This window comes from Silene latifolia, chromosome 7 (genome assembly GCF_048544455.1).
Source record: "Silene latifolia isolate original U9 population chromosome 7, ASM4854445v1, whole genome shotgun sequence".
Lineage (NCBI taxonomy): Eukaryota > Viridiplantae > Streptophyta > Magnoliopsida > Caryophyllales > Caryophyllaceae > Silene > Silene latifolia.
In genome coordinates this window covers 102770909-102796968 of record NC_133532.1, presented here as the reverse complement: position 1 = coordinate 102796968, position 26060 = coordinate 102770909, and the positions used below count along the sequence as shown (strand labels likewise).

General features: G+C 37.8%; 1 protein-coding gene across 1 annotated transcript; it reads right to left on the bottom strand.

The window, feature by feature from the left end:
* Positions 1–64: 64 nt before the first annotated feature.
* LOC141592441 (uncharacterized) lies at positions 65–15022 on the bottom strand. The gene is made up of 10 exons (XM_074413114.1): positions 14441–15022; positions 13503–13570; positions 12637–12707; positions 12228–12506; positions 8735–8898; positions 8582–8637; positions 8016–8068; positions 7794–7914; positions 7404–7501; positions 65–298 (listed from the first exon to the last, which is right to left on the bottom strand). The coding sequence occupies exons 1-10, from the start codon at positions 14797–14799 to the stop codon at positions 227–229; spliced, it is 1341 nt and encodes a 446-aa protein (XP_074269215.1). The 5' UTR covers positions 14800–15022; the 3' UTR covers positions 65–226.
* Between the last annotated feature and the right edge of the window lie 11038 nt (positions 15023–26060).

Sequence of the window (26060 nt, the reverse complement as noted above, 5' to 3'; positions counted from 1 at the left end):
ATTTATGATGATATTCATTTTCTTAAAACAAATCTTGTCAACAGTGGCACTCAAAACTCCAAAATTGACAGGTAAGAGAAATATATACACGATAAAATCATTCATGATGGACCCTCCAAGAGATTTTGTGTTTGAAAATGGGGAGGATTCTATTTGAATCTTTTAATGCATGAAAATTTTAAAGTTACAAGGCAAGAGTCAAAATGACCGGCTACAAAACAGAAAATTACACGAGAAAGTTGTCGATCATATGATATATCACATCTTCACCATCTGAGTTCAGCCAGTAGCTCTTCACCTGTATTCATGTGAAATGATCAGATGCATACTATACGTTCTCAAAAATGGCAACTTGGCAAAATTAATTACCTATCAAACAATCAATTTGACCCCTTATTATTTCTATTCAAGAACCCTTAATATTTGTATGCCTGACAACTTCTATTCCTGAGATCGTCTCTCTTGGGGGGACTAATTACTATAAACAAGCCATAATGAAGACAGATAACCAAAGTTGGCTGGTGTGAGTGGTAAGGGCTCTCATCTCTTAAACAAGTGGTCAGGGGTTCGATTCCTGACTCTTGCGAATGAAAAAGCCAAACTTGGGAGGGGTCAACCCATTAAATTGCCTTCAGTACCCCGAAGGAGATTGCCCCAGCTGTCGGTAGGGGATACTCCTGGTCAACACCAAAAAAAAAAAATGAAGACAGATAACCAGAACAAGTAACCCTAATCATTTATTCATTTGTAACATTGGAGGAACAACACGATCACAGTTTTCTCTTTTCATCGTATATTTTATAAACATAAAATTAATCTAGAGAAAAAAAAAAAGAGATCCTAATTTCGTACAAATATAAAATATTGTCAAAAATCTAAGTTGTTCGATTTTAACTACTTTGTGAAACTCGTGTAGTAACAAAGATAATTTTATTTAAAAACTTTTTTGGATATTTAAAAGATTTATAAAAGATTTGAGTTGTTAATTATAACCAAACCCGTAATTGTCTTACAAAAACCTTATGAAAAAACTGATTTTTATTTTGGTTAAATTGATTATTACTCCCTTATATAATCCGCTTTTTGAAAGTTACTCCCTTTTATAAATGTTTTTGAAACTTACTCCCACTATATGTAACTTTCATCAAATATTGCTCCCATTTAATTATTCCGGTCATAGAAAAGAGAATATCCTGTCCAAAATTCAAATTTGGTATTAACTCTTGTTGCTTATAATTGTACTGCCTTCTACCGTATTACATAACCAATTTAAATCAACCTCCTTCCTCCCAAATTTGTTAAATCCATTAAGTTATCTATCACTGTTTAAGGCATTTGGGAGGACGAGGGCTAATTTAAATTGGTCATGTAATACGGCAAATGGCAATACATTCATAAGCAACTAAAGTTAATAAAAAATTTCAAATTTTAGATGAAATATTTTCTTTTATGTGACCGAATCATTAAAATAGGAGGAATATTTGATGAAAGTTACATATGTGGGAGTAAGTTTCATAAAAATATATATAAGGGGGTAAGTTTCAAAAAGTGGATTATATAAGGGAGTAATAATCAATTTACCCTTTTATTTTCCAAAAAAAATTTCAGGAAAAAGTAACATGTCAGAATACGAAAAAGAAGTAAAGATTAACATTTACTTAGCATTTGACAGAGAAAAATTTCTACAATGACAATAATAGAAATAAACAACTTAAACGATGGCATAAAATAGTTTTAACTATGACTTTCTATAACGTATCAAATGTGTATGATTAGATTACCAATAATAATCACATAAGATTAAAAAAATTTGAGCTACCATTTAAATATATTAAATAAGTCTCATATCGATTTTGTCAAATGAGCCAAAAAATTAAATACAAATGAACAATATCAAGAATTACGATTTTATTCGGGACTAATAATCTAAGAACCGGCTAACTACAAATAAATCAGTGTACGATAAATATATAGAAAAATAATGAGAACTATATATAATCTATTATTATATCACCAGATTTTTTCTTCAAACTGGTTTCAAATTCATATCAAATCCATAATAGAGGTTAAAAATGTATTGAACTGCCAAATATACAAAATTATGCGGTTACGTCAATTTTTACTTTCTAAATTCCAATTCATTTATGTGTTTTTATTCACTTATTATTTACCGCGGTTTACGTATGGCTGGTTATTAAACTCATTACTTTGTCATGTACTGATTGTATATTAAAAAATGCAATAGTTTTTACAGTAGCTTTTCATAGTTTTTTTTATGGAAAATTTCCATTTTGGTCCCCGGGATTTGGGTTAATTTCACTTTAGTGCCATGAGGTTTGCATAATTCCATTTTCGTGTCCCGAGGTTTCGACTACTTCCCACTTTGATAACCTGAGTTTTGAATAAAATCATTTTGGTGACCTAAAACATTTAATAGTCAACTTTTATCTTATTACATTTTCATTAAATAAAGTGCAAAATTGGATATTAAACTGCATACAAAATAGTATAATCAACATAATATTACAAAAAAATGCATTTATGTTCAAAATATTTTTAAGTACTCCCTCCATTCATCTTTTATCTTCCCATTTCAATAAAGTACTCCTCATATATATTAGAGAATTGAGAAGATAAAAGATGAATGAAGGGAGTATAAAATAATAAGAAAGTTATGTATTGGTCACTAAACTGGGAAGTAGTCAAAACTCAAGGCACCAAAGTAGAATTATGCAAACCTCATGGCACTAAAGTGAAATTAGGCTAAACCTCAGGGCAGCAAAGTAGAAATAGTCTTTTTTTTTGTTAATGGTTAACTATGAGGTATCTCATATTGGTTTAGTTGAATATAAAGTACTCCTTAGGGTAATAAATGAGGTCAAACTCATATATATTGGTTAAGAAGTGAAATGATTGTACATATATATTTAGGACTTGTTTCGTTGCCCTTTCAATTCATGGGAAAATAAAAATCCCATGAATTGTAAAAAGGGGAAGATGTTTGGTTGCCAATTTTTTGGCAAAATGTAGGCATTCAATTTTCCAAGGAGTTTTGAATGCCTACATAATGGTGGAATTGAATGACCTAGCCCCCTAGGTAGTTCACAACTCCTGTGGAATTCAACTCCCGCATGCGCAACCAAACGACTTTTCCGAATTCATGTGAATTCGTATACAGGAAAATAATTCACATGAATTGGATATTCCGGTGTCAATTAAATTCCCAGATGAACCAAACGAGGCCTTAGTAATTTGAAGCCATTTTCTTAAAATTGAAACTCTTTTCTGAAAATCTGTTCATTTTGTTATTAGAAATAAAGAGTAGAACAAAAATATATGATAATGAGACTTAATTTTATTAACAGATAACATTTCAAATAAAAAAATGAGTTATAATTATAATAGAATTAATTTAAAACTAATTGAGTTTAAGAGTAGTATCCTAATATCCTACTCCCTCCAATCCACACAAAACTCCTGATTTGTTTTTTGGAGGTCAAACTTTGAAAAGTTTGAGCGTTAATTCATTCAAAAATATATCTCACATCTAAAAAATTAGATTTCGTATTATATATTTCACATTAAATTCATAGAGAACAACCAGTCTTAATAATGGTAGATAGTCAAAAACAATTTTTTTATTTAGAAATCTAACAAAAATCCTGCAAACAAGCTACATATATATATATATATATATATATATATATATATATATATATATATATATATATATATATATATATATATATATATATATATATATAATTGAGATACATCTTGTTTTGCGTACCACTATTCAACATTTACACTTTCGTATGCTTACAAAATGGATATTGGTAGATGTTGGAAGTTAATCTAATTTGTGAATCTTATAAAACCAGGGTCAGTTATCACGTGTTCATTTTATGGCTAAAATCGGTGGTGCGTACAACAATAAAAATAGGTAATTACATAATACAACAATGTCTTCAAATGCTATACAACTAATATAATTAATACCAAAAGAAGTAGCTTTTATGTTAAAGGGACTCATGATCAATTAACAATCAACTAAATCAACCCAAAAGTTTTCCGTGTTCCAATTTTCAACATAATTGGACTTTTTTATCAACTTAGTTGACTTCTACTACCAATCCATGACAATGTAAGCATACGACAGACTAGAACTTGATATGGAGAAAGCATACGACAGACTAGAATGGAATTTTATCGAGGAAACTTTTAAGCAAATGGGTTTTAATGCTAAGTGGATTTCATGGATTATGGCATGTATAAACACTGTTTCTTACTCAGTGTTAGTAAATGGAACACCGGGAGACGTTTTTAAACCCACTCGAGGTATTCGACAAGGAGACCCACTTTCGCCATATATATTTATTATATGCGCTGAGATTTTAGCAAGATCTCTACAAAAAAATAGTGATGTTAGCTCTAGTGACATTGGTATTAGAATTGGGTCCGGAGTGGAGAAAATTCCTTTTCTCACTTTTGCGGATGACACTATCATTTTCGCTAAAGCCTCTAACCAGAGTTGTAGAACTATTAAGTCTATTTTAGATAAATTTTGCACGATTTCCGGACAATTTGTTAATTTTGACAAATCCACTTTTCAATGCACTAGAAATATTGAGCGTTTTCTTCGTGAATCCTTTAGAGGCATTCTTCATATGAACGAGGAAGCTCATTTGGGTAAGTATTTAGGATGTCCTATAATTGATAGCAGAGTGACTAAAAATACTTTCGAGAACATTATTCAATCTTCTTGCACTCAATTATCGAAATGGAAAGCGAATTCTCTATCTCAAGCAGGTAGACTAGTTCTTGTTAATGCTAATTTAGCCGCGAAGGGAACTTTTCAGATGCAAAGCTTCCTCCTCCCTTCATCGATCCATAATAGATTAGATAAGATTAATAGAGACTTTCTTTGGAATAAGAATCCTTCCCAACGTTCTCCTAATTTGGTTGGTTGGCATAAAGTTTGTTTACCAAAGTCGGTTGGTGGTTTAGGAATTAAATCTTCCAAGCTAATAGAGCTCTTCAAATGAAACTTTTATGGAAAATTCTTATGGATAAGGAAAGTATATGGGTCAAAGTGGTATCTAAAAAATACTTGAGAAATTGTTCACTATTTGATCATAAGCCTAACTCAGCCTCTTCTTGGCAATGGCGTAAACTAATGAGTCTTCGGACTCTATTTAGAAAAGGACTGAGATGGCAGGTAGGTAATGGTAGCAACATTAAGTTTTGGTCTGATAATTGGGTTTTTTCACACCCACTTACAAGCAGTATGGTTGATGATGATAGTAACCGTGATCTTAATCTTTTGGTTAAAGATTTCATAACCTCAGACAAACAATGGGATGTTTGTAAATTATCCAGTTTAGTGAATAACGATATTGTTAATCAGATTACTAACATTCCAATGCCACATAATGATATTCCGGATAATCTAATTTGGGGTTGTCAGTAGATGGAAATTTCTCTACCAAAACAAAGAACTTGGTTAGCGCAAGGTTTGTTCGATCAAGCTCTTGACAAATGTGAATTTCGGTGGATTTGGAAATTGAATATTCCTCCTAAATTGAAATTTTTTCTTTGGAAAGCTTGTGTGTTGACGCCTTCCAACGAAAAGTAGACTTCTCAAGAGTCATATTGATGTCCCACCTCATTGTGTTCTGTGCAACAACCCTATTGAAAACAAAGATCATTTCTTTTACGAATGTTCCTTGATTGGGTCTGTCATTCAAGACATGAACATTATTAGTTTCAACGAGTTTTTGTCAAATTATGATACTATTATAAGTCAAAGTTTTCTAACGAAACTTAATTATCTCAAGGATTTAATTTCAAAAGATGACTTTATAAAGATTATCTTTATTTGGTGGAATGCATGGTTCCATAGAAATGATATTATCTTTAATAATGTTAATTTAAGTATCAGCAAACTTATTACTTTATGTAATAATAGCACTAAGACATGGAATGTAACTAGATTTAAGGATCTCAACAATCCTGAGGTAGAAGAGTCGGCTAGAAACAATTCTAGTAAGGAAGAGATTTGGTGGGAAAAACCTACAAACGGTTTCCTAAAGCTAAATTTTGACGGATCGAGAATAGAAGGTAATAAAGCTGCTTTAGGATATTCTTTAAGAGATCACAATGGTAAAGTCGTTTTGTTGGGAGCAAAAAAGTGCGGATCCAATAGTATCCTTGTTGCGGAAGCACTTGCTTTAAAAGAAGGTATTTTAGCAGCTAAATACTTAGGAATCTCAAAGTTAATTGTGGAGGGTGATAACTTATGTGTTATTAACTCGATTCGAGGTACTTGGCAAATTCCTTGGGAAATTTCTAGTATTATCAAGGATGTGAAATTAGACCTTCATTTTTTCGATGAAGTGATAATTAAACATTGCTTTCGTGAAGCCAACAAGGTTGCTGACTTCATGGCTTCAGTTGGACATTCATGTCCAACTCTTTCGAGGTGGTTTGATAGCCGGTGGCTTCAACTTACCTCCCTCATTCGAAAGGATGAGATAGGTTGGTCCTACCCTAGAGGATCAACCTAGTTTTCTTACCTAATCAAAAAAAAAAAAAAAAAAAAAAAATGTAAATCAACGTTATTCTTAGAATATTCAACATGCATATTGTTAAAGATGATCCTAACGGGAGCCTCATGCATTTTATGTAATAGAATCACATGTATTTTTGTACTGTTGTTTAGAGACTATTAATTTTATTGGAATTCAGTATGAATTTGATTTTACGAGAACTATATAAAGAGCAAAACACTTTCTTAATTGTAGATAGTCAAGGTAAACTTATGCTACAGAAGATCTAACATTTTCTCTAAACACACTAAATATAGATAATTATGATACATGTTGCTTTACGTAACACCATTTAGTTTTACGTAGTTGTTATAGGTTAAAATAATTTGCAAAACTCATAAAGGTTTGTCTCAGTTATTAAGGGCGATTCATTTGGTGTATTAAGGGAGGTTCATTTGGTGAGCTGCACTATGTTTATGGAGATAACTATTGTATTTAACTAAAAGCAGTGATACCTATAATAATAATGGAAAAACTAATTACATCCTCTAACTATGTTGATGTTTCACAACAGAAATGATAACTACTAAATGACAAAACTTCTATGCTAAAAGCACTAATAGTTCATTGATGATCAACTACACCAACCACGAACTTTTGTTTATCAATGATTTAAACATAATTGAACTTCTTTTATCAACTATAAAATATATTTATACGATGATCCTAATGGGAGCCCCGTGCGACTAGTAACTTTAAAAAACGAAGTTAAAGTTAACTATACATCAACACAAGATAACGAGGTATCATATTGTAAGAGAATAGCAGAAGAGCCAGGGAGTAGGAATAACTTACCTGAATGGTATTATGAGCAATGTAGCGTTGTCTACTTTTGTGGAAGCTTACATCAATACGCTCCCAAGGTACTTGGTTAAGACCTCTAATCATCTCCTCTACAATAGAGCAGACAAAATTTTTGTTTCAGATAAATTTTCCACCCGTCCTAATCATATGTTTAACTTTGATTAAATACTCCTCCCAAAGAATAAAAAATGTAAACAAATAATTGGGGCGGAGGGAGTATTCGAGTAAAAGAGAAGGAGAGGGGCGTGTCTGCCACAAATCCCACACAACTAAGCATAGCAAGAAAGAATAATCATCGATTCATCATGACTACTTTCATCGTCACCATCATAATGTCAATAAAGCATCAATAATAAACAAGTATCCGAAAAAAAGGCAAACCTTCATAGTCTTCTATTTGATTTTCGTCATCTGAAGCTGTTTTACGTTGATCATCTTCCTTAGCGTCACACTCCGTGTAAACAATATGAGGGTACTTATCACCTTGTCCAAGTAAATTGGCCTGAAATAGAAGAAAGCAACACGTATTTTTTAACTTCTGCGTATCTCTGGAGAAAAAACCATGGATGACTAGCAATATAATCAGAATAAAGACATAATAACCTTGGGTAATTCGTGCCTCCGGCGGATAGAAGACGTGCTCCACCCAACAACTTCTTAACAATAAGTCAAGAATCAACAAGTGCAACCACAACCTAAAGTCCTAGAGTCACACTGATTTACAACACCACTAGTACAGTGCCTCAAGAGCCCCGCCAACTGGCGGGAGAGAGGGATTAGAGGCTATGTTGCTCGGAATCGGTTAGAACTTAGAAGTATCCGACACAGGTGCATATCCAAGGGTTGGATTTGTCTATTGTATGGGGAAAAAATCATGTTCTTGGTCTAATATGAAGTGTCCGAGTGTCCTACACACGTCAGAGCGCCGAGTGTACACATGTACGTGAGATAATATTGAAGGGTCTGAGCAACATAGATTAGAGGTACTCGTTACCCCGGTATTAACAATATTAAAAGATTGTTTCCAGAAGGCCTATAATAAAAATCAAGTCAAGAATTGGCTAGATTAGTACTTAATAATTAAAAGAAGCAACCAACAGTTAAAATAACCATTTGCATGAACATTTGTATGCCAGGCAAGAAATAAGAATTAAGCTGTTAGAGGATACGATCATAGTCTGCATTTGCATAAGCAACACGTCGCTTGAAACAGCGTAAAGCAGATCTGCAAAAGTTCAAACACAGTATAAGATTTGTTAATGCAGAAGAACAGATTTCCATGTTATTGTGGAAAGGACGAATAAGATAAAGAGTATACTAACATAAATTTTAATTCATATGAATCAGAAACCATTCTAACAAGAAGAGGGGTCCTGCCCTCATTTTCATCAGTTAGAAAAAGATGCTTCCCAGATCTTCCGGCAATCAAGTGTGCTGTTTGTGAAGCTTGCCTCTCCAAGAAAGGAACGCCACAAAGAAAGGGGAGCTGTAAATAGAAAAGCAAGATGATGAGAGGTAAAAGGGCTTGATGTGTAATTGTAACATCTATGGAAAAGTAAAAGAAAAAAGAAAAAAAAAAAAAACTATCAGAATATGAATCATGATGAAATTCCAATAATCTAAAGTTGTTGCTGAGTTTAAAGTAAAAAAGAAAAAAAAAACTATCAGAATCTGAGGTAAAAGGGCTTGATGTAGTCATGCTGGACGATCATCATGAACCGAACTGTGAAGGAAAGTATTGAGAGTTTAAAGTTGTTGCTGAGTTTTCATTTGTATAAAACAAGTTCAAGATTCTCTGATGTTTTATGATGATACGAGGCCAAAGAGAAGCTAAACTTTTGCAAAAGATACTAGTAAATACTTTCTAAGGTGAGCACCAAGTGGCAAGCGTTCCTCTCCTAACCGTAACAACAGCTGAAAAAATGCATAATAGATGGAGCGGCGAGAGCACAGCATTTTTATCTTCCAACTGTAACTATAAATAAAAAGCGAGAACCTCTCACACGCCATTGTGGTTCGCTATAGTAGATAGTCGTACTTATATGTAGTTAGAGATGCAAATAGCTTTCAATACTTGAGAAGTAAAGCAGACAAACAACCTCTGAACAGTCGTAGTACAGCCTCTAACCTAATCAATAAAGAGTAAGTAGCCAATAACATGAAGATAATAGACATCTATAACAACCAGACAACCGGAATCCTGCTCCGCCAAGAGGATAACTGGGAGGGGTCAGAGTAGTATTGAAGGAATCCAATCCACCAAATATGCATAACAGTATAACATACTCCCTCCAATTCACTGTTTTCTTCCCTATTTCCTTAAATGGATTATTCAGGTTTTCTTCCCCTTTCTTATTTTGGAAACTTTTTACTCTTATTTTATTCATTCATTTCTCCATTATCAAACCCCACCTAACTTTTACTCTTATTTTATTCATCCCTCTCTCCTCTCACCATACCCCACATAACTCACAATTCCTTATTTAATTCCCAATTATTCATTCCTCTCTCCAATCTACAAACCCCACCATCTTTCTTTATTCATTTTTTAACTCCCTCCTTAATTCTTGTGCCCCAAAACAAAGGGAAGAAAACACTGAATTGGAGGGAGTACATATAAGCAGCAACATCACAACAACATGATAACGGTTTGAAAAGAAAATAAACGAAAATTCACCCCCGAAATACCAAAGTATCCTAATCTTTAACAGCAACAACTACTAGAGTTATTGAAGACAATAAACTAATCGCAAAAAGAACCAGGAGCTATGTCTAACAACTGAATCGAACATTCAAGTGACTTTTATCAGCATCACAAGCATAATGGAAGGATATAATCGGAATAAGGCATTTCAATGCCTTGTAGTTCGTTCTCCTCAATATAACAGAAAATTAAGAAAGTAATGTTCCCAGATCTTGGGAGACCTTCAGAAGTAAACAGAGAAAATAAAATAAAATTAGGAAGCTAGCAACAACTGGAGTAACTTCATTCCATTACTATTCCGTTAACAAGTACTCCCTCCATTCCAGTTTTACTGTCCTCTTTTCTCCAAAATGACATTGGTCCTATTCTTTCAATTAAAGGGGTAGAGTTGTATTCAACAAGACAACTACTATTTCTTAAATCCTTCCCAAAATAGGAAGTAGGATAATAAAAGTGGAATGGAGGGAGTAATTCCTTACCAAATTACATCATTATACTTAACCACTGGGGAAAAACGCATAGAAACCAATAATACGTACAGTCAAGGGTAGCAAAATATCTTACTGAAAGCACTCAAGTCAATCTATCATTCAACTAGTACAGTTCTACAGAGAAGTGCGACAAACACTTGCCCAACATCCAACTCCTCAGAGTAAGCAAACCTAGACCTTCAAGGCATTAGGTCTCTCACTAGGTTTAGCAAATCTAACCCTATTTTAAACCACATAAAACCTTCATGCAAACACTCATAAGCTTCTTTGGCCCTTCAGAAGTGAGCTCTGCTACCAATCATATGCTTTGGAGATGTTGGAGTAGGAACTCCATCACTCCAACGGAAATAATTATAAGCAAAATAGTCCATCCCTGAAAGAAAGATACCCTTCTCTAATCCCCATCCAAGCAAGCTTACATGGAACTGCCATTAGTCAAACTTTTGCTGACCACTGATGGAGGATCCATAAGAAACTGATTCACTTTTGGAGTGTGATGTCGACAAACTGGTAGTCTGGTATAACTTTGGTCGATGAAATAGGGTAGTTAACACACTCGTATCTATTAAGGAACACTCGTCCATAGACTGTCACCAGATCATAGATGACGTAAAAACAAACAAAGCATAACGTTTATATGGCCTTTATGTCTCAGCTATATGTTTTCAGAACTCTTTCTCCTATCAAGTTCAAGGAAGTGAGAGGCCAGAATGCAAACCATACAAACAAGCCAAAACAGGTAAAGGAGTATATCACTTACAAAGCTCACCCTGACACTTATATTTCTTATATTTCATACCAGCCATAAAAATTACTTTTATCCGATGAAGTAGTGGAGCACTGGAGCAGTGGAGGCCCTATAAGCCTCTGACATGAGTACCATTCCGTGTGTCAAACACTCAAACTGGAGAGACATGTATTATGTGTTCAAATGATCCACGCCCGAGATTCGAGTATCAGATAGAGGCATGTGAATCAAGTGATGTACTCCCTCTGTCCCGGTCATTTGTTTGGCACAAAGGCCAAGGAAAGAGAAGAACATTTGTAGTTATTGTTATTGAATTACAAGTGAACATGATGGATGTGGATGATCAAATCACACATCAAAAGCATTCCAAAACTAGAAAGGTAAATAAAATGACCGAGAGTCCGAGACACCCCAAAGTGGAATAGGTAAACAAATGCCCGGGACAGAGGGAGTAGCTTTTAGTTATTCCAATTATCGGTTTGTGTGTAATCACTAATCCACCAAGTCATGAAGCAAGCTTATTTCGCACTGTATGGTAATAGAATCCCTTCACAGCAATATTTTTGAAGAGAGAGATTTATCATTCTCAAAAGTGCTGCAATTACATCTAAAAACTAAACAAGGGTTTACTATGATAAGGTAGATCTGACATGACCCTAAAGATAGATCACCAAAAGATCAGGATATGCCTATTTCATCTAAATGACCAGAGAAGACTCTTTCAAACGAGAAAATATGTAAATGTATCCGGAAAAGCTTTTGAAAATACCGCATCATGAGAAAGCTTTAAGAAATTTCGAAGAGAAAGACTATCATTAGAATAAAGCAAATTTAAGAATAATGACTAATCAGGTGCAGCAAATGATATTCACCTGTTTGTGCCCTCGCGAACCTAGATGTGGAGTTGCGACAGTAATGAAGTTCATGGGCTCCAATCCAGCAATTCTACCTTCGGAACCTCCCTGATCCCTTACCCCAATAGAACTTAAATTCTCTTCTCCAAACCCATTACTCTTGGCAATCGAAGGATATGTTTTTTCTGAAGGTTTATAAAGCCTTCCAATAGCATATCTGGCTACCAGTCCACCTAAGGAGTGAGCGATGAATGATATCTTCTCCAGCCCAGGCCTACCACTAACAACAGTCAATACCTGCAGTAGGTGTGGACGCCATCAGAGGGCCTGTAAGGAGTACCATTTATCAAAAAATCTCATTCTATTCACCATACCCTAATACAGATAAGTAAAGTAAGAATGATAAAACAACTATTTACCCAAATACCTCATCTGCAAGCCTCTCGCCCATCAAGTCAACGCCATCAAATGTCAATTTAGCTGTGTTGCATCGACTTCCTGCAGCAAGGACAATAGAACATCTTAACCTTCATGGCTCTGAAAAACTTCTTACAGCTTACAAGTTACAGTTTATTTATTTAAACAGCCAATCAGGATAATGAATGTTCCAATTAATCAGGTAATTCCGAAGAGAATCATAAACCATGAATATCAAACCAGACATGTTCGAAAGTGAAAAAGTGAAAGGAATCAGCCGGAAAAGAAACTAACCTACACGCTTCTTTTTTAATATAAAGAAAGACACATTGACCCTTACTTTGAAAATCCGAAAAAACAGATGATTCACAAGGGTATTGCCACTTAAAACAAACAAAATAATGGAAGCTTTTTGTAAAGGAAAAACTAGCTAGATCGAATCGGTTGTATTAAGAATCTGGTTAGGCACTAACCCTTTGCTTGGATAGTGGAATTTAATGAGAAAGGGAGGGGAACAATTTCCCTTGTTCAGTTAGCAAACTGATGGGAAGATAAAAAAATTCATTTTCCCTCATACTAGCCAAATGAAAATCCCTCCAAACATAAAGTCTACCATGTATCGTTTTTATTATTCATAAAGTATACCCCATACTCCTGTATTGTTTTTGTCAATGATCAAATAAGTGCAACTAGTGGATGTTTGGTAGCCTCATATGGAAGCTTGTGCACCAAACACTATACCCTTATTGTAAATCAGAACATCGGGCACTAATTGAGTAGTACTGGACCCATACAAAGTTTGTGCACAAAAAACATCAAAAAAAACCACTCCAACAAAATTTGAATAAAAGTTGAGGATGAATGGAATATACTCACGATGTACCATGACTTTATCAGGAAACTGCTTGACGAACTGATCAGAAGCAAATTTCCAGTCTGAAGAACTGAATTCAACAAAGCAAGTCAGTGTTATTGATTTGCAGTTTTGAAGAGCTGAATTCATCAAAGTGCGACTACAACTATGTTATTTGGCTTCTCAAGAAGTGTGCATAAAACAATAAATAAAAGACTGCGAGGACATATTCACAAATAGATATGGGGTATTGTATTACGCCAGAGAGGCGGTAATGCATTCCCTCATATGGACGTAATTGTTCCTCGTCCCCACCTCTTACCACCTTCCACTACCACCACCACTTACCACCATTTTCCTCTAATTTAACGCCTGTGTTGACCTTCAGTACCCTAGTAACAATCATTTCTAATCCAAGCAAATTAAAAGACAGGGTAAAAATGATGACATTTTTCAACTTAGCAAACAACGACAAACAACAAAGAAAGCCTTAAATCCCAAATTGATTTGCATTGGCTAACGAATTGATGCTACCTAAAACTCTAGTCATCAACACATTTTCCATTTGGGACGTTCGGGAAAAAGATCTCCGTGTTGTTAACACATGCGACAGGTTGCTTACATACGACCCTTATCCCATTATTTGCGAGAATAAGGTCATCATCCACTTAAAAACAAGTAACATTCCCGTAGCACTATAAATTCTGACAACAACATTGTCATGATCCACTTAAAAACAACTATAACCAACACCACCACCAGCATTACCATCCTTTAGTACCTCAATGGCTCCCAAATATTGCGAGGTCAGGGGAGTCGGATATACGCAACCTAACCTCCTGTTAGCAACACAAAGAGACTGTTTTCGAATGACCCAAAACGAAAAACAGTTCCTATACTATCTTATAAAAATCATGCTACAGAAACAAAGTAACAAATTAAAAATAACTAAAAGAAGGACCTTCCAATGAGACCATTAACCATGATGACAAGATGATGAGGGTTAAGCTTAGCTTGAGCCATGGCAGAATCCATAACATCTTGACCACCAGCTACATTATCAGTTGTCTCCACTTTTTTACCAAGCTCTTGTTGCTTCTCTTTCCAATTCCCAAAACACCCAATTCCCATCTTTACTCTCCTAAACAACTCCATCAACCCACTATTATCTTTGTATTCAAGCACCAGTTTTTGCCCCTTATAGTTGCAAGAACAGTGCTTTTGTGCCAAAAATTGAAGTGGGTTTTTCTGGGTATTAACAAAGAGAATGGAATTTGGGGAATTGAATTGGATGAGAGGAGAATTTGGAAGGATGATCATGAGAGATTAGAGGGTGGAGTTGAAAGGGTTCATATATTTATTTACAAATAATTTAGAGCAGTTGTCTAATGTCTACTGGTGAAGTGTATCTTAGGCAATGATTTGCAAGGTTATCAATGATGATTACTTCGGATGTGGGAAATGGGAAAGGAATTCGGCAGAAAGCGTGGATTTTTGGTGAGATGTAGATAATGTGTCAGGCCGACTTCATAAATTAGAGCTCGATCCGACCAGATAAAATTTGAAAATATTAAATATGTAAATAAAATGACCCGATTTGACCTGATGATAATTCATAGTGGGTTCACCCGATATCTATTTTAACCGAACTCGATAATTTACCCGACTCCAAGGATAAACTAAAATTGGTTTGAAAGCTGACTCGTTCCAAACTACTCCCTCCGTTCAACTCCACGTTGCACATGTAACACCCTCATATGTCGGGACCCTTTCCTCTAGGCGTTCCCAACACGTGAAGGCATCACAAGTCTTGGTTTCCCAAGTTTGTAGTGCGAACAATAAGTAAAGAAGTACTTAGCATAAATAAGTAGTTAAGTTATAGATAGTTAAGTGGTTACAAGTTGTGGAATGCAAATACCATCCCAATCGAAAAAGGAGTTTAAATGTCAAAAACTAAGACAAGTGCAAGAGGTGACAACAAGGAAGACCGCTCCCAAAGCCCGCGACTCAAGTATGCACACCTGTCAACATTGCTCCCCATATGGGCGGAAATCACCATATGGTTCACCACAGACAATTCAAAACTCAAGTGTTAGCTAAACGATATAAATGTTCAATGAATGCAACAACTAATCTTACTTACTTATGTGACAATGCAAAGGTGATAACCAACAATCCAACAAGGTATGAAGATACATGAAGGTCATCCTCCAACACCTTTTTCCACAAACCGGTGACCGGGACACGCCCACAACTTCACTATCAACACAAGGTACTCGGAACACGTCCGTGGTACCGGGACCGAGTGCGACTCGAGTCCTCTGCCAGACGTCGTGCCTCAACCACACGAGTCCCTTAACCCAAGTACTAAATGTGCGCATCCCCCTTGGAGTGGGAAGCTCCAAGGGTGACTTCAGCGGAAGACGATTTCCAAACCGCCTTCCATCTCCAAAATCGTAACCAAGAATCCTCCAACATCCTCCATTGTCAACCCAATCACCAACAAGCTAAATACATCCAATCAAGGCACATATACATCCACATCAACACAACAACTAAAACCATGCTCAATTCTTCAATAATCCATTTCTTTTCATTTAATTGCTTTTAACATGTTATAATGCAAGATAATCAACATTGTGTTTAGGAATGGGTTTTGGGGTGGAAATCTGAAGAGATAAGGCACGAAAGCGACATCTCATCAAACAAACTTCCCGTATAAGCTGCACTCGACCGGCACTCGATCGAGTGGTCGGTCTACTCGATCGAGTGGGGGCTCCACTCGGTCAAATCGATGGTTACTCGGTTGAATGACCATTCTTACAGGCTTCCAACTTACTGCCAGATGGTACTCGGTCCTTCACTCGGTCGAGTGAGTCTTCACTCGGGCGAGTGAATTTTATACTCGGTTAAGTCTCAGTCTTTATAAATAAGAGGTATTATAATCTTCCCCCTTAAAAAGAACTTCGTCCCCGAAGTTCACATCCGACACTATAAAAGTCAAAATTCTATATCCCATGAAATTCTCAAGGTGGAAGACGGTGAGTCAGGTATCATGAAACTAACACGCTATGACCAACTAAAACTATTAAACTAAGTAAAAGAATCAAGTAACTCGTGCTACTTGTACTTGCGTAATACGCCCTACCCCTTTCGAAACATGGTTACGACCTCGTAACTGACTCATACCTGCTCGAAAAAGTGAGGGTATCGCTCTTTCATGTTTTCCTCGGCCTCCCAAGTAGCCTCTTCTACAAGATGGTTTGACCATAATACTTTCACCAAGACCGTCTCGCCATATCTTGTCTTCCAAACCTTTCGGTCTAGGATTTTGTGGACAAGGCCCTCGGGAACTGCGTCCGCGGGATCCACACTAGGCATAATCGACTCGAGGTTCTTTCGAATCGAATTAAGACAAATTAGAGTCGCCACCAAGTTTTTTGGGAACTTGGAACCGTTCAAGTCAACTTTACATCTTTCATCGAAAAGCATAAAGCCAATCGACTACGAGTGATTAAAGATAAAGACTTGTACCCTATATCACTCGATTAGAATGACTCTCGTAATCCAATGGTATTTAGACGGATCCACAAACCATAGATCTTGAGTAAGGGGTGAGGGTACGTGTTGGGAAGCCCATAAGGACACCCAACCCCGCCCGTCAATAACGGCCTCTACTAAGTCAAGTATGGATTTCAAACAAGGTCATAGCTACTACGATATATGAAATGCAAACATCGTTTTAACCCTAACATGTGAAGTTTCTATGCCGATTTAGATGCAACTAAACTAACTTTGTCAAAGTTGTAATTTAGCATGTGAGTTGATTGATCTAACAACATACAAAACAAAGCAAACAAGGCTTAAGGGGGAATGGGGGAGCCGTTGGGATCTACCTATTACAAACCAGGCATTTCATGCCGACACAACAATAAATTAAAGATACAACTCGATCTAAATACAATTGCTACATACAACACTATACACGACAACACACACGGCCAATCGGCCTAGAAAAGCGTGCACAAGAGGGGTGGCCCACGGCTTACATGACTCACGGCCTTGGGTCACTCCTCGTGGTGTGTGCTTTCACTTAATCTCATCGAATTAGACATTGGGCTACGCACCAAAGCATGCATTAGCATAAATCGGGCCATGTTGTTTTAAACAACATGCGATTTACTACGCTCTTACATGCATTGGGACACAACCATCTAACCAAACAAAACTAAGGTTTTTGAAAGAGGTTTTGACTCGATAAAGGGAAACTAACTTGAAAATTACAACTCGATGAACAAACGATAAATTACAAGTTATAAAGCGATAAAGAACAAGCGATTCATAAAACGGACGAAACCAGAAGGACCAAAAGACACGGCCAAATCACGGCCAAACCAAACACGGCTACCCTAGGTCCTAGGTCAGGTTCATTAGTTAGATCAAATGATTTCGAAACGAACTCAAAACAAATTAGAAAACAAGTTGAAAACGACGTTGATCGGTTGAGATGATGTCGCGCAAAGGGGCATTCTACACGGCCTAAAAGGGGTCAAGTTAGGTGAAATTCGCTAATTAATTTAACTCATCGAGTGTTAATAAGAAGGTGCTAATCACGCACTCTCATACTAGCGAGAAATTATGTGAAAGAGAGATGCATTCGATTGAATTACAGAATTGTTAGTTGATTTTAAAGCTTATGTCGAAGCCACCTATCGTGTCTAATTAGGTTATTAAATTGATCTAATGTCATCTAAATAAGTTATATGTTAACAATCAGAAGTCATACTAACATGCAACGGGTCCTAAGGTGGGTCGAATTGGCCGAGACAAACAAAGGGTCAAAAACGAGGAGCGAAGTTAGAAATTCGTTTTATTTATGCCCTACCTTGAACACGAGGATATGTAAATGAGACGGGGGTGTACGACCGACTGATGTAGCGGTTTCTTTTCCCATCTCAAGTCAACGCGGGTGTTCATGGTGGTAATTTAACTCATACTCGGACTAAACTAGTTTCATAGTTAATTTAAACGATAAATAAAAAGCGATAAACAAACAAAACAAACTATAAAAGAACAAACATAAAAACGAAATAAAAAAAGGAGAAAGAGGAGGATTTGATGCACCCTCAACCTACATTTATCGTTGACACCGTCTTGGGTCGTAATCGATGGTAGATTTTATCTCGAGAGGCCGTCGTCGACGAAGAAACAAAGCAAACACGCGTTTTTGGCAAATCTGGACAGCAACTTTCAAACAATGATTTCTCCCTCGTTTCACGATGAAAATTCGATTTAAAAGATGTTTTGAAAACTAGAAAGAGAGGAGAACAGAGATCTTAAAGCAACCCCTGCTCGTTTTGAGTTATTGGGCACGAAAAACGAGCACAAACAGAATCGGACAGACAGAACAAATCACGAAAAAGAGTGTATAACACTGCTTTTTCGAGGGATTTCGTGTACTCTCAAGGGCAATTTGGCTCATAAATCTTTGTCTAATGTGTAGATGGATGTTATATGGTTAATTAGGAACAAGAAACTCGAGTTTTGATGGAGGTTTGAGGGAGGAACGAATTGTTTTTCGAGGAGGACACACAAACAGTTTCAGTTTGTATGTCGGTTTTTGTGGAGGGTTTTTGAGAGGCAATTAGGGTTTGTTTCTGAGGTTTAAAGCTTTTGAGTGATGGTAGGATGTGGGGAGAACTTAGAGGAATGAATGTATGGTGAAGGGGTGGTATTTATAAGGAGTTAAAGTAGGGTAAAAGAGAGGGAGAGGCAGTCGGGCCTGCTCACGTATAGCTGCTGTCCAGCAGCTTTTGTGAGGGTTTGAGAGGGGTTTTCTTGGTGATTAAGCTAGGGTAATATGGGTAGGATACTAGGGTACGGGTTAGGGTTAATGGGTACGGGTTTTGGTGGTATTTGGAGCGGGTTTTGGGCTCGGGATTTGAGCTGCAAAACAGGGGGGCTGCTCGTGTATATGCGGGCTGTTTGGGGGGTGTTTGGGATGGAATTTGGGCCGTGGTTATGGGGGTTCGAACTAGGTTGGATGGGTAGAGGCTTAGGTTGGTTAGTGTACTCGATATTCGTGCCAACTCGTAAAGAAAACGGGCCCAAAAACCGAGCTAAAATCGAGCTCAAAAACATGCTTTTAAAACGAGTTTTCTTCGCTTTTAAAATCGATTTTTCAAATCAATTAACACATTAAAATAAATGATTTTTCAAATCAAATATATTCATAAAATGATTTTTCAAATCAATTATTTATTTTATTTTCAATAAAATAAACTTGGGAAAATAAATTCAAAATAAAATAAAATAAATTGAATTCACCTAAAAAAAAACCATAATTTAAATATCATTTAAAATAATAAAATGAACTCACTAAAAAAACATTAATTTAAATATCATTTAAAATAATAAAATGAACTCACTAAAAAACATTAATTTAAATATCATTTAAAATAATAAAATGAACTCACTAAAAAACATTAATTTAAATATCATTTAAATTAATAAAATGAATTCACTTAAAAAAACATTAATTTAAATATCATTTAAATTAATAAAATACTTCATCGACGACGCTCATTCTACATCGTAAAACGAACCCAAATAATGACAATGACAACTAAAGAATACATGTGTCCTATCATCATCGGGTGTTTGTCGGGTTCTCTATAAATTCCAATATCGACGGATACGGGTATCTCTGAGCCCCCACTTTGACCGAGGCTTGGACAAGGCGAAAGTCAAAGTATACCCCAGGTCCCTCTCGACCGAGGATTCTTTGGTCGTTTATAGTCCATTAGACTTGCGTATATAAGCTCGCCTTGACCACAAGAAGAGACCATACCGAAACTTCGTTGGGGATTGACTCTTGCTTGTTGTGTCAAATTATCGTCGTTGGTCGTCGACCCATAAAATTGCATATATGGTGAGTTGAGCCTTATCCTTAGGCGCCTACGTATCCGTTTTTGACGGAATCAAACCCCGCGTCGTAGTTTAAGAATCGCCGACACTTGCCCAAAGTTTATCATCTGCGGCGTTTGTCCAAAATTCATCGTCTCACGACATTTGCCCAAAATTTATCATCTGCTGGCACTTGTCCGAACGGGACGGGACTTTCCAAGGAGGTTGCCGCCGCTTTCCTCATTTGCTTTCAGCTACGGAATTCTTCCATTTCATACTCTTGTATTGAATTGAATTCTTGGTGGATGTCATCCTTTACATCTTGATAATGGTCTCTGGAGCCTACGGCTTCAGAGTCCCCAGTTTGCAATGGCTCTAAAGTCGAAGACTTTAGAGCCCCAGTTGAAGCATATCCTGCTATAATTGGAACACAAAAACGTACTAGCAATAATCATCACATAAGCACATTTGGATCATCGATCTTGAAATTGGATTATTTTGAAAGATTGGGTCATCGACCCGAAAATTGAATTTGAAAATTTTGAATGATTGGGCCATCGACCCGAAAATTGAATTTGAAAAATTTGTGTGATTGGGCCATCGACCCGAAGTTTGAATTTAAAAATTTTGTGTGATTGGGCCATCGACCCGAAGTTTGAATTTGAAATTTTGAATGATTGGGCCATCGACCCGAAGTTTGAATTTGAAATTTTGGATAATTGGGCCATCGACCCGAAAAGATTCTACTACTTGGATCATCTATCCACAAATCGCAAAAAGTTTTTGAGATTTTGAAATTTTGAAGTCGGACCTTGATAGGTGAGCATGAAATGCGACTCAGACATTCTATATGACTCGTAAACAACGTGGGCGTAGCCCGCTACCGCAAAACAAAAAAATAAAATAAAACCGTAAGTGTGCACGGGCTTTAATTCAAATATGGACTTGTCGGGGGCAGAAATGTAAATCGGCCGTTCCGGCGCTCCCCAAAACGCGATGGATGTGCGAAAACCCGATGCATCGTGCCAAAGACTGGTGTGAACTGGGGCGGGCCTAAGAGGCGCGTGACCCAAGGCCCACACGGCTCAGAAAAACGGCACCCTAGGGGTGTCATCCTAGATGCTTCCTTCCCTTATACTTTCTATATATAAGGAAGAGCTGTATTGCCAAATTTATTATGCTTTCCCCCAAACTGGTGCAAATAACATAAATCATTATGAATAATCTAGCGAGTGCTATGCGAGCGTGGGAGACAGACTTCACTGGCGTAGAGAGACAAGAATTAAAGACCGCTCAACTGGCGCAATTACTTCCCTTACGCCAGATCCCCCTTCAACCTGCGTTGTTGGAACACTGCCTTAGCTATTGGGATCCTTGTAACCATGTCTTTGCTTTTCCTGAGGGGGAGATCTGCCCTCTACCCGAAGAGTTTTCTGCCCTGGGAGGATGGGATGCTGAGTCCATACCGGCTATACCAAAATTTCATTCGGGGTGGCGTGGAACATATCTAGACTGTCTTGGCCTTTCCAGGATGGAGTCTGAGGAGATAGTTACTGGTGACGAAGTCAACCTTCTTGCTATTCATCGGAAATTTTGGATCTTGCGAAACAGTACTTTACTGCCAGCGTACTGCCGCAGGGCCTTTGGATTGATCATGTTACACCTTTATGTCTTCGAAGGTAGGATGAACAAGACAACTTGTGTAGGACAAGCGAAGCTTTTGTCTATTGTGTCTCAGATGGAGACGGGACATAACCCTTCCTGGATTATTCTCGCTGAAACCCTCCGGGGTTTAGATGCTAAGAAAATGAACCCTGGTGCCGATTGGTCGGGATGCTCCCGTCTATTGCAGGTAACAAAATCTATTCTCCTGATTTCGCATCCTTGATTGATTTTCCTTTTACCACAATTCTTGTGTTGTTGCCACGATTTATTTATATTTCGCCACGATTTTGTTGCATTCTGCCACGATTTTGTTGCATTCTGCCACGATTTTGTTACGATTTCGTTGCATTCTGCCACGATTTTGCTGTATTCTGCCACGATTCCTGCCACAATTCCGTTTTTTCCTTCTTTTTTCTTTTTTTTTTCTCTTTTTTTCGTTTCGTTTTTTTTTGTCACTTTTTTTTTGTCACGTTTTTTTCTTTTTCCTTTTTCTTCTTTTTTTTTTCGTTCTTTTTCATGTTTTTTTTTTTTTTTTTTTTTTTTTTTTTTTTTAGGTGTGGCTTTGCGAGAGATTTTGGCTCTTCGCCCCGCCGCGTGAGCCCAGCTCGTATCTCGCCCGTATGCTGACTATGCGTGCCAAGCGGTATGAAGACGAGCATCAAAATGACCTTGCCTATTGGCGAAACAAGCGATGAAGGGGAGGTCGCCCTCTTTCTTTGGTTCATGCCTTGGCTTCGCCTCAAATCTTTTACTATCCTTAGGAAGATGATAAGACCGGACGTTTGCAACCACCGGGTTTAGAGAGGTCTATTCACATTTACCCCGACCGCGTCTGCGTCGGATGGGCCGTAGACAAATAATTCCCAAGTGTGAGGTCATTGCGGGACGAGCAAGAGAGCTGAATTCCTCTATATGTGATGATTGGCTCGAGAGGTGGCACCAAAGGCGTCTTTGGTACGTATCTGCGCGCCCTCAGACTACCTGGGTATCCCCGTCTTATACTAAATGGCTTAAAGAGAAGACCGAATCAGGTAAGGACTTGTGTCGGAAGGATGAGCTTGTCGACATCAAATATTATGACAAAGGCAGAAGCAGTCGCGACTTCTTTGCTAACGATCTTTCGTCTGCATCTGGACCTGAAACTAAGACTGAGAAGACTCCTAAGACTGATTCACAGGCGACAGGTGTGTGGAAACGGTTGGGTTCAAAAGCACACTCGGGCTCAGCCTTGGAGGGGAGGCTTGGTCCTCGCTTGAGTGTAAAAGATAGGCTGGGCCCTCGGGAGGAAATGACGATCCCTCCTAAGAAGCGCGCTAGACAGAACGCAACTACCCCTCCTCTGCAGGAGCCTCGGTCACGTGACCCAAAAGGCAAAGGGAAAAAGAAGATGTAGGAGCCTTCGACTCCAATCTATTATTTAATACTACTACTTATTATTTGTTGCTAGCTGTTTTTCTTTTTCTTTTGAAGGATGTAATGGGCATCGCCTGATCTTTAATAAGACTTACTATCTATTAAAATTCCCAGTTTCTACATAAAATTTCATTTTATTTAAAGGAAGGGTCGGTTGTACTCTTTTAAAGAGCTGCCTACGTATCTGTTATCAACAGAATCAAACCGAGCTCGTAGTTCCACAAAAACAAACGCGCTACAATCATCGATTTATAACGCACAAAAAAAAATGAAGCAAAAGTGCCGCATGCCTAGACTCGCTCACGAGCATCGCAATTCAAAATTTTATTTTACGACATTGAGAATGAGTTCTACGGATAGTATTTCTTGATTGATCCAAATTCGTCGGATTCGCAAAGTCATTTCCATCTAGATCTGTCGCCCTGATTGCGCCTCCCGATAATATTTTCTTTACAGGTAAGGACCGCCCAATTCGGCTTGAATTTTCCCCTCGGGTCGATTGGTAGTAAAGCACGCCTGAGACTTTAGGACCAAATCCCCATCCTTTATTCCTCGAGGTTTCACCTTTTTGTTAAATGCCCTTTGTATCCTTTTTTGATAGAGTTGAACATGGTGTAACGCATTTAACCATCGCTCGTCGAGCATGACCAAGGAATCATACGGCTTGCGGCCGATCGGCTTCGAGGACCCGACTTTCTAAATGTAATCCTTAAAGAAGGTACCTCTAATTCGATAGGCCGGATCGCTTCCATCCCGTATGTCAAATAGAACGGAGTTGCTCCGGTGTTTGTGCGAATAGACGTCCTGTATCCCCATAGTGCGAACGGTATCTTCTCTGGCCATTCGCGATAATTGTCGATCATTTTCCGAGAATCACGGTGATTGTCTTGTTGGCGGCTTCCTTTGCACCATTTGTTTGAGGTTGATACGGTGACGACTTGTGGTGTTTGATTTTATACTTTTCAAGTATTACGGCGATTTCACTGGAAGTGAGTGCCATGGTCGCTAATGAGCTCATGCGGCACCCCATATCTGCAAATGATTTCATTCTGAATGAACTTTGCTACCTGCTTTGCTTGTAGAACTTTGTATGATTTCACTTCTACCCACTTCGTGAAGTAAACGATGGCGACTAGCATGAAACAATGCCCACTGTTCCGAGATGGGTTGACCTTTCCAATAATGTCGATTCCCCATGTTGAGAAAGGCCATGGTGATGTCAAAGTATATATAATGATGATGGCGGCACGTGCTGTATGTTTGCGAAGATTTGGCAATTATGGCAATGTTTGACATATTGGCGACAATCTGTCTCCATCGTGGTCCAATAATACCCTAATCTCATGATTTTACGAACCAGCATATGGGCGTTCATGCGTGGGCCACACTCTTCGTCATTGACTTTTTCCATGACTCTTTTCGCAGTTGGTGAGTCTATGCATCGCAGAAGGATATTTTGCGCGGTCTTCTTGTACAATTGTCCGTCATTGGTTCTAACGAACTGAGCGGCTAGCATTCGAATAGCGCGCTTTCCGCGGTTATCCATGTCGGGTGGATACTCTCCTGATTCTTTAAATTTCAGAATAGCATGATACCAAGGTTCGGCCTCGGTTTCTTCTGTGTCTCCGATTACATTAACGTAAGCAGGTGATGATCTTCGTTCGACACATATCGGCATAGTATCCATATGATCAGGTATGTTGATCAGAGCAGCTAACTTTGATAGTGCATCACAAACCGGTTTTCGTCTGGGGAGGTGCACGTACTTGACATCGGCGAACAACTTTTCTAGTTCCTCGATTTTCGCTTGGTACGGAGCCAAGCTATCACTTCGGGTTTTCCACGTCCCGGCCACTTGATTGATCACTAGTGACGAGTCCCCATGTACTACAAGCTTTTTGATGCCTAACTCGAGAGCACTGTGCAAACCGAGTAGGCATGCTTCATATCCGACCGCGTTATTAGTGACGTTAAAGTCCAACTTGATCGAAATGGGAACATGTTCACCTTCTGGTGAAATGAGTAGAACTCCTATCCCGTATCCCCTATAGTTCGATGCTCCATCGAAATAGATGTCCCACGTATCATTGTCTATGTGAACGATATCTTCGTCGGGAAACGACCACGTATCCACAACCTCGGTTTCTTCTATCGGGTTATCCGCCGGAAGTCTCCGCAACCGCCCTTCCCTTTATCACTTTTAGCGGTACATATTTTAGGTCGAACTCGGAAAGCATTAAAGTCCATCTTGACACCTGCCGTTCGAACCGGTTTTTCAAACAAGTATTTGATTGGGTCCATCTTCGAGTGGATGCAGACACTATGACTGAGCATGTAGTGTCGTAACTTCTTCGTCGCCCATACTAAAGCCAAACATGTCTTCTCGAGCTGAGTATACTTGACTTCATACTCCAAGAACTTTTTACTAATGTAGTAAATTGCTCTTTCCTCTTTATCGACTATCTGCGCCAAAGATTGCCCCCATTGCGTAAAGATATCAGAATCGTAAGATACAACAAAAGTGGTAACCCGGTAGTTGGGGTTTGAGCACGGGAGGGGAAGATAGTATTTCTTTGATCTTATCGAACGCAGCTTGA